The sequence below is a fragment of the Ceratosolen solmsi genome, unplaced genomic scaffold, assembly GCF_000503995.2.
Source record: "Ceratosolen solmsi marchali unplaced genomic scaffold, CerSol_1.0 scaffold10, whole genome shotgun sequence".
In the NCBI taxonomy this organism is placed as follows: Eukaryota; Metazoa; Arthropoda; class Insecta; order Hymenoptera; family Agaonidae; genus Ceratosolen; species Ceratosolen solmsi.
Genome location: NW_011948412.1, coordinates 26,185,954 through 26,196,579, shown reverse-complemented (window position 1 = coordinate 26,196,579; position 10,626 = coordinate 26,185,954). Strand labels below are relative to the sequence as shown.

The 10,626-nt window shown below is 22.3% G+C and overlaps 1 protein-coding gene across 1 annotated transcript; it reads left to right on the top strand.

The window, feature by feature from the left end:
- The first annotated feature begins 5,179 nt into the window (after positions 1–5,179).
- TBC1d7 (TBC1 domain family member 7) lies at positions 5,180–7,341 on the top strand. Its single transcript, XM_011501065.1, has 5 exons — positions 5,180–5,337; positions 5,557–5,906; positions 6,447–6,731; positions 6,910–7,039; positions 7,153–7,341. Exons 1-5 carry the CDS (start codon positions 5,296–5,298, stop codon positions 7,264–7,266), a joined length of 921 nt encoding a protein of 306 aa, XP_011499367.1. The 5' UTR covers positions 5,180–5,295; the 3' UTR covers positions 7,267–7,341.
- Positions 7,342–10,626: the final 3,285 nt, after the last annotated feature.

Sequence of the window (10,626 nt, the reverse complement as noted above, 5' to 3'; positions counted from 1 at the left end):
TATATTTAAACCTTTACGTTATCTATATATATGGACACGTGTTTTCGGCAACAATTAAAAAGTTGGCATGCGTTGACATTATCTTTTTATGGGACGTTAGATATGTGAAAATGTGTGTATAAGAGATGCGCAATTTCGAAAATTTCCTAATTAATAACAATATTTTTGGATAACATAAGTTGAATGGCATTCACTTTCTTTGGAAAGAATGAATATATCAAATAAATTAATTTTCGAACAATTTCCTTCACCTGCGAATATTCAAAATCTTTTAAAATCCATGCTGAATTATGCAAACGTGAACATCCAGAGCCTGTATACGTTCGGGCATATAATTTTAATGAAATATGAATAAATAATTTGAATTCTTAATATAAAATATCATTTGTATTACTTTATTGGTATATGTAAATATCGCATAAGCATTTTATAATTTATATCTAATTAAAATAATAATTTCCATTCTAAATTTCAAAAAAATCATAAAATTTCCAAAAAATTTAGGGATTAAAATTATTTTTAATTATTTTTAAAAATTTTTAAAAAGTCATAAAATTACAATCGTGCATATTTATATAGCTTATTTATTTTATAATTTAAGTAAAACATTATAAATGCCAATAATACATACATAAAAATTGCATTTAAATAATTCATTCGTGTGGTGTCATGAATTTTTGATAATTCAAATATTTTTAAATTTTATATTTTTCAACATAAAATGTAATGAAAGATTTTCATTAATTTTAAATCTGAAATTTGTAAAATTCAAGCCTATACATTTTCATCGTATGAAAACTACATTACAATGACAACCAAAAAATAAAGTATACATTTATTTTAACATTATCTACTAATAAAAACGGTGATTTTTATAATAATATAATAAAAAATAATATGCTATATTTATTTTAACTTGGGAAATATTAAATTGAAATTAAGTTAAAATTGGAACAGAAACTATTAACAATAAAAAAAAGTATTAAACGTAAATCTGTATTATTATTTTATTTAATTCTATTATATAGTTGTAATTTTATTTTCTATTAGAATATTATTATATTATTAGTGTAATAAGAACAACTCGATCATTGATATCGTTATTTTTTATTCTAAAAAATCAATGTTTAAAAAGGCATAGAAAATTTGGTAAATCTTTTATATTAAACATAATCATAGTAACACGTACTTTGAACTTTATCTGTAAATGTTTATATAACTAGTTCAAATTTAAAAAAAAAAATTATCTTAATAAGCATTTATTTTATGTAAAAGAATACAAATAAAAATACAAGTTATATGTTTTAATATCGATCTAGTTAAATATAATATATATATATATATATATATATACACACATATATATATTATTCTATGCATTTAAAAACATGGAAATAAAATTATTTATCGATAAAATAATGAAAAATACGTTTAAATTACGCAAATAATTTAAACGAAATAGAGATTTTATCACTATTTACATATGTAATGATGTATAAATATAAAATAACGTGTAGAATATTATTTATCAAAAATTTTTCATTTTTATTACTCATCTGAAGGTTATTTTCTCTACAGTATTTATTGTATTCCTTCTTCTGGCTTTGAAAGCACAAAAGCAATATTTATGGCTGTAATTTATAAAAATATGAAGCCACCATCATTTTTTTTTATTCTAAAAATCTTTGTCCATAACTTTAATTTTCAATAGACTTTTAATTTAATTGGTTGATTGGTTAATTATGCAAATTTTACAAAATACTGGATTTATTAAATTTGCATGTAACATTATTCATTAAATAAACTCGATTATTTATACCAAATCATTATTTCAATAAGTTACTATTTAAAGTATTTTAATATTTTTTTCTTTTTCTATTTCTTAATGTACATTATTATAAAATGTCATTGCTAATGAGTATACAAATGTTAATAGCCGTATTATTATATTTATTATTTTATATAAAAATCTTCGCGAATTCACAACATTTAAAATAAAATAATTAATTAAGCTATAAGATATGAACTTGTATTTTGTTTAAAATCAATTTTATACTTTATAAATACTATAAATAAAAAGTATATTTATAAATTAAAAAATTTTCTCAAATTATTATTTATCTCTATTTTTAAATATAATTTTATTGTCTAATATTACTGTAATATTACTTTTATATTACATAATTTGAGTTTCTTAATAAATGTTAAAAGGTTAATATTAAAAAATTTTTATTTTTCAAAAAAGTCTGCACATACTTCGAAATATTCTATTATCATTCTTTAAAAGATAATGTAATCAAATATACTTATCACTTTTTGAAAATCTATCAGAATATACATGTGATATAATATTGTTAAATTTAATGGTAAGTAAATACCAAAAGCTTTGCAATATTTTTATTTTCAAGAACCATTGTCAATATGAGTATTCAATTTAAAAAGTAAATCACCAATATATTTCCTGATATAATTTCAGAGACCATATTTAATTTAGATACCATTTTCAAATGCTCAGATTTTATATTGTGCTTATAAATTTCAATGCTATTTTTTTATCTTCTTAGCAAATATTTGTAATAAAATTAATAATTAATTATATACTTGAATTGTTGGTGGTCTATATCACATTTATATTTAGCATATGGCCGAGTCACCTACGAAATAAAATATAATTATAGATGTTTCAGTATTTTTATCATAATTTAATTAATTTGATTGATATTAATCATATCATAATTTTGTAACTTATAAAAAGGGTTTTCAATTTTTTTTTCTATAATTCAACTTTATATAATTGTGCTGTAAATCTAACTTATCTTTTCATAAAATATCATATTCGGTTTAGTACATTCATGGAATAATACAGATCATTACTAAATAAAATTAAATATTAATATTATAGTTTATAATAGGAATATTGATGTATAATCCGAAAAAAATTATATTTATGTTTTGTTTAGGTTTTTACTTTACACGATCTTCAATTTTGTTAAAACACAATACCATTTCAATTTTTTAAATAGTAATTTTTAAGTTTTCAAAGGATTTTATTTAATTTACTCTCAAATATAATTACATAATTTTTTATATAAAGTTTTTATATAAAGTATTTAAATAAGACAAATTATAAATATAAACTTTTTTTAATCCATAACTTTAAATATGAGCTGTAATATAATCCAAGCAACATACGTTTATATATTTTGTACAAACTATTATTTGATATCAATTACTACTGTATCATTAATTTAATTTATTAAATTTACAATAATAAGAAAATCCAAAAAGTAAGAAGTACTAAAAAATATATATATATAAGAGAAATAAGTTTCAATAAAGAGATATCGGTAATCAATACTGAATTAACACTTATTCAAATAATATAATTCCATGTTTTCATATAGATGAAGAAAATATCAATAACTTAATTTACATTTAATTAACAGAAAAGTGTCTCCACATAAACTGAAGTCTTGCAAAGTAGTCATTAAAAATAAAACCATTATTATCTAAAACAAACAAAAATTTAGAAAAGTAAGTTTAATTAATTTACAATATGAATTCGTATCGAGGCAATGTATGTATATTATTATTCATATTTTCAATATATGTTATATATATTTTATAGGTACTACTTTACAATTTATTGTAATTTTCATTATAATATTGCCTTTATTATTCTATAATGTGACATGCTTTAAAATTTAACTTGCATTAAAATTTGGAATTCAATATAAAGAGTTGAAAGGATTAATAATATATTTGCAAATAGTTAAATATGATTACATACTCAAATAAATAATCTCTTCATGTATTATACTAAATTTAATGTGTATTTATTATATATTTACTATGTTTTGTGTATGTGTGTGTGTGTGCGCGCGCGCGCGCGTGTTTAGCAGTAGCATGCTTGCTTAGTTTGAACGATCCTTCTAATTACATAAATTTTTGAAGACAGTATATAATATATATATATATATATATATATATATATATATATATTTCAATTAAATGCATAGCTTTTTAAGATAATTAATTTTTGCTCGATATAAATGTTTAAAAGTATCAAGCCAACTGCCTTATAAAATTAATGCTATATAGGATTTTTCAATAATAAAATGTTTATATACTTATAATTTTGACCAATACATAACAACAATATTAAATGCCATTGAATATCTTCATTCTCTTAAAAAACAGCAATTATTATTAATTAAACTTTTTTGTTTTTCAACAATTGAAACTACAAATGCAAACATAAATCAGTTGATACTATTATTCATAATGTATGATATCTAACTTTTTGTTAATATACCTACTTTGGTATTAAAATCCAAAAATTGGGTTTCAATCGTAGAATCTGTAATTTGTATCGATATTTTCAGATACACTATTAATTAAAATATTATTGATATTATTAACAACAAATGATATTAATGTTAATTTTATTATATAACGAAAAAAATATTAATTGTCTGGTGAATAAATATATAAAAAAAATATATATATATAAATTTGTTTCAATTTTATACAATATAACTTTGGATAAAAAATCTTATATTTATATAGTAGATCACGTGTGCTTTTTTATTTTTCTGTTGTTTATGCAATTCTGTAACGAATATTATATATATAATTTAATGTAATTTAATAATATAATATTCTTACATGCATACACATTAAAAACAATAATACTTATAAAACTTATTTTATATAAGTCAATTGCAAGAAACAATTTGATGGTAGTTAAATTAGCTATTCATTTTGATAATACAGTAATACAGAAATACTATAAAATTAAAGAAAATATTCTTGAAGTGTTAATAAAATAAATAAATATTCAAGATTATATATTTTTTATTTGTATTTAATATTATTGATTTCATATTGTATATACACAATTTCTAAATATAATTATATTGAAATTATAAACAATATCTCCTTTCGGGTAAATTTACAAATATTATGATTACTTAGAATTTAATGTATTAATTACATGTATGTAATAATTTCGAATGTATTTTGTGAAAGTAACATTTAAAGGGATTGGCTGAACTATGAATATGTGTGATGATTATCTTATATTCATTATGTAAATATTGCACAGAAGTAAGATTTAATAATAATAATTTAAATATTCCTGTATATATGTGTGGATTTTCTATTTAAGTTAAAAATATAGATTGAAATGTATTTTACAGTGAAAAATTTATAAAGTTGATTCAATAGCACCTTCATAGCCTTATTTATAAATATAACCTAAAAATTTATAGCTAACGAGTGTTTAAAAAGAATATGATTGATGAGCGTAATTTTCGATCTTCTTATTATGAAAAGGTAATTAAAACCTTTTTAATGATAAATTCATGTAGCAAAGTACATAATAGTTAAACAATAATAAGTTATACATTTATTTATGAATATAGCCTTTGAAATATGAATATGAATTAGCATATTTCTCTCGGTTATTTATTTTGAAAACTTATTATAATTTATAGTTGTAGGTATTATTGATACATTGATTATATTAATAAATATAATTATTCTTTTAATAAGGTGGGATTTCGAAGTGTTGAAGAAAAGAAATCTTTGGAAATGTTATTACGAGATCGACCTTTTGATAAAGCCAAATTAAAACAATTTTGCTTGAGATTCACTGTACCAGTAATGTATAGAAATTTATTATGGAAAATTTTACTGGGTATAATTCCTGTATATGAAGAAAGCCATAATTTCGTGATGACTCAACGAACATCTGAATTTAATGATTTGAGAAAAGCATTAAGAGATACAAAAATTACTGATGATTCAACAAAACATTATCAAATGTTTTTAATGATGTGGCTTTTAAGAAATAGAACAGCCAAAATTGACATCAGCTCTCAATTGGAAACTCAATTATTAAAGTATGTTTCTTGCACATATTTTTGTTTTTGAATTAAATATGGAAATAAATTTTTAATCTGTTTAATTAGATATAAACCATTTATTTTAAATATTGAATGAATTACCAATTATTAATACTGATGTTCAATATTTATTGCTTAAGCATCTGTATTATCTGTAATTCAATAATACTGAATGCTATTTTTTGTTTAATTGGATTAATTCAAGTCAAATATTATTATATAAAAATAATGCTACATAATTATAGGAGTTTAATTAAATTTAAGCATTAAAAATTTGCTAAATAGCATTAATTGTGTTAATGATCAAATGTAAATGTTTATAATATATATATATATATATATATCATGAAACTTTAAAGAACTAAAGGATAAATATTTATACTAGCAATTATTAAAATATAAACGTGCCTATTATATAAAAAATTTTTTTATGTGTAATATATAACCTGGATTAAAATAGTTGATAAAATATTTTTTCAAGAATAATATTAAATTTTATATCTGTATAAAGATTGGCAATAAATTAATATTCTTTAGAGCCATGAGTAAAATGGCAGAAAGTCTTTGGAATATCAGTGTTGTGGATCAGGAACAAGAAAAACTTGTGGAAGTATATTGGATTCTCAGTGGTTTTTTGGATCAAATACAGAAATTTAGTGGTGAAGTAGGCCGATTACAAGAATGTACTTGCTCAATGTTGGAGCGAGAGGATAATGAGCTTTATAATCATTTAATAAGCATAGAATCTATGCAAACATTACCTTTTGAGTTTTGGTATCACTCGTGTTTTGCTGGTACTATAAGTAATGGCTCAATAACCAAGTATGTGTATTTGGATTGATGAAAGCGTTCCTTTAGTAGTAAACCATGTTAATAAATTTTATTGAATAGTTTCAAAAAATTAATAATGCGTAACATATTTACAGTATTAAATTTAATGTAGGATAAAATGGTTTTGAAATTGATAGAATATTGATTGAATTTATTTTATACATTGTAGAATATGGGATAAAATTGCAGTTGGTGCTTATAGAATTTTAGTTTTTGTTACAATTGTGATGTTAACTACATTAAGACGATGTATCTTACGTTGTGAAAATTTAGAGAAAGTCATAGAGACTATCAATAACGTGAGTGACTTGAACATAAATTTGTTTTACAAGTATTATTTAAGAACATTTGTAAATGATGTCTATATATTTAATTTAAATACAATATATTTAGAATTATTTTTTTATTGCAGATAACGGAAGAAGTTTCAGAAGTAATAGTAAACAAAGCCATAGAGGGTTGGCAACAAAGTGGTTCAATAATGATAACTTCACAAAATCCATCACCTCATGTACAAAGTTCGTGAAAAAATCTGTTTAATTTACTGTGATAATATTACTGCAAAATATATTGTACATAATTTTTATGCTTCAAAGCTTTATCGAATTTAATTAATAGTTAATGTTTTTTTTTTAATAAATATTAAATACAATACACAATTTCGAGTTAAAATTGAAAATTTATCTATTAATGTAAGCTCTGTTTCTTATATTAAGATGTAAATTATATTTCGTACTCAATCTTTACATGCAAATAAAATTATTTTTTACAATTATAAAAAATAAAAATATTAATTTCTTGTTATTATTAAGATAACAGTGAAAATTTTAGATGATCTGGTTATGTAAAAGGATGGGATAATAATATAATTATATAAATAAAAATATAAAAATAATCGATTTTTATTTATTGCATTCATCAACTCATACATTAACATTATACAACTCAACAATTCATATTGAATCTCTTTGAATTCGTTAAGTGTAATAAATACTTTTTCACTTTATTTTGCTGTTATGATACAACAGTTTCACATGTATTATACTGCATACAAATATAAATTACTCGATAGTTTCCTAAAAGTATACGACACTAAATAAAATGTGCAATACAACTTTTCGATCGTATCGTACAAACATTTCGTGATCGACAGCTTCCATTATTCATTGTAATACTTTCATAAACGTTAATTTCTATGAAAGTTACGTGCGATTTGTCTATTCATTGAAACCTTTTTCAAATAATCATGACGAAAGTGATCTATTATAGATATATAATTGAAACTTTCAGAAAAATACAATTTTGTTTCATTCCAATAGATTGATCATTGACCGTTAGTAAGCAACATCCTCAATGTGTTTAACCCGCAACAAAAAGGTTTCAAGTGTATGTAAACGAAAGTACAAGCGTTAAAAGAGTTTATTTATGCATAAGCTTTCATTAAAACATTATTCATTACAAAATATCACACAAATAATCGATGCTAGCGAAAAATACAAAGATAACGCTCATTCACACCACAATAATTTGGATTGCTAAACTCTCTTTTGCTAGTGTTCGTAACCACAAAAAGACAAATAAAATAATAAAGCCACGGTCAATACTCATCAATCTTTGGTTTCCTGCAGAGATTTATTGTTCTCCACGACATTCGATTTACTCCTTAGAACGCCGTTTGCGCTTTCATTAAATTTATATTTTTTGCATATGCTGTGTAATCTTTTTTCATTCGTAATGCCTTTATTCATGCTTATCTGTCATCAATAAAAATGATAATCCAATGTATTATATTACACTTTGTCGATTAAGAATATTTCTTTACTACCCATCTGCTATACTCTGCTTAGTTATTTGTTTCATTAATTATCTAAATATGAACACGTTTATGTAAATACTCCGGTGTGCTCCCATTATACAAAAAAAAAAGAAAAGAAAAGAAATCTAAACTAGCTAAATGATCCTCTCAGTATTCCGGAAATTGCAACTTTAATTTTTGATCGATTATTTATTAGTAATAGATTTGTAACTAAAGCAAAAAACAAAGGACGAATTGCGGCTTGGAGAAAAATAAAATACTGGATTTACGTAGAATTCATCAGTTAAGGTATTAAATACATAATATACAGATACACATAATACTTTTGTGAGCTTGCCGCTGACGTAGAGACGTTAATTAAGTGTATGTGTATGTTTTACTTATGTTTGTACTCTGAGTTTTCAAAAGAATAGAGGCGTATGTGTATATATATTTTTCCTTATCCGCGAAAAAAATCTGAAATGCAAGAAAACTTATATATAGGATCATCGTTTATAATTACACGTTATTTTCAGAATTTTTTAATAGTACAACGAATCTTTTAAAACTTTTAACGTCTGATTGAAAGAATTGAAATACGGCTTTCTCAATCCTTTTGTATCAATACAAGATTTATTTATGTTGGGTCATTGCTAATTCGCACTAGCAGCTTTAGATAAATCTATCGTTGATTTTAAAAGTGAGCACTAAATGATTATTTAATTTTTCCATCGAGGAAAAATATTTATGTTGAGATTTACAGGGGATAAAAACTATTGTTCCAAGTTTTCAAGTTCGAGTCGAATACAAAAAATGTGTAGCGTATGCAAATGCATAGTAAGATAGAGAGAGAGAGAGAGAGAGAGAGAGAGAGAGAGAGAGAGAGAGAGAGAGGGGGGGAAAATAAAATAAATAATACAAGATCAATTGGCTCTTTCTCTTGCGAATAAAATCTCATAGAAAATCCGCAACTATATATACTGAAAATGGACAGTAAATAACAAATGAATTATGAATTATAAATTTAAATCAATTTTAAATTTTTCAATGTGAACATTAATATTCAATCACTTCAGGGAGTAAAAAATTGTTTCAAATCATTGCAATATTTATATGATTCATTGTAAAAAAATCTTGTGATAAAATACCAATGTCTCATTATTTAATAATTTTAAAATTGTCAATTGTAATAACTAACTATACAGAACTTCTATTTTGCTTGAAATTTAAATTCACTGTATATTTTCAAAACTTTCATGTCTTTTAAATTGGTTGCAAATTTAATACTCAATTTTTTTGTAAGCTTATAAGAGTTCGAAACTACGGTTTGAACAAAATTATTAGAATTCATTACTTTGTTTTAATAAAAATTGCTTTAAGTATTATTTTTTATTATATTTCATTAACGATAGTTCATTCATAGTTGTGCATTTGCATTAAAAGTTTAAAATTTACGAACTCATTGTTATTAACTGCATAATATATATTTATAAGTATAAATTACCTCTTACAAGATTATTTAAATTCATATTATTTAAGTCTTCGATACTATATTTTTAAATATTATACGTATTCACTCGAACAAAAGTATAAATATATCTAATACTATTACATAATTGTATGAAAATTTTTTCAACATTCTAATAAATACTGTTAAAGCATAATTTATTTTGCCTTTAGCACTATTCAAACCCCAGTTTCGAATGGCGTATCAAAAAAGCTTTGTTTGTAACACCGATTTTAATGCATACTTCGTTACAAATATTGACACAGTTTTCGGTTCCCACTTATGAAAAATATCACGTATAATTACGTCATATAAAAAAATATTATATCCTAATTTACAAAAGATTACAACAATAATTACAGATTATCGCAATAATTGCATTATGATAAAGAAAATTATATGCATTAGTTATTAAAAATTGTGCATAAGTAATATGTATAATTATTTAATTGTAATAATTAAAAGCTATTTCCATCATATATTGAGTATATATTTAAATTCAAAATCATTAAAATTTTATAAAACATTGTTATGTATCTTATGTACGCAAAAGAATCTGAAATTGCTTCAAACACTTTTACTAT

Excerpts from the sequence above, each read along its gene's own strand:
- TBC1d7 (XM_011501065.1), top strand. The coding sequence starts at position 5,296 with ATGATTGATGAGCGTAATTTTCGATCTTCTTATTATGAAAAG. Across the intron at positions 5,907-6,446 it reads TTGGAAACTCAATTATTAAA|AGCCATGAGTAAAATGGCAG; the intron begins GTATGTTTCTTG and ends AATATTCTTTAG. Across the intron at positions 7,040-7,152 it reads TCATAGAGACTATCAATAAC|ATAACGGAAGAAGTTTCAGA; the intron begins GTGAGTGACTTG and ends TTTTTATTGCAG.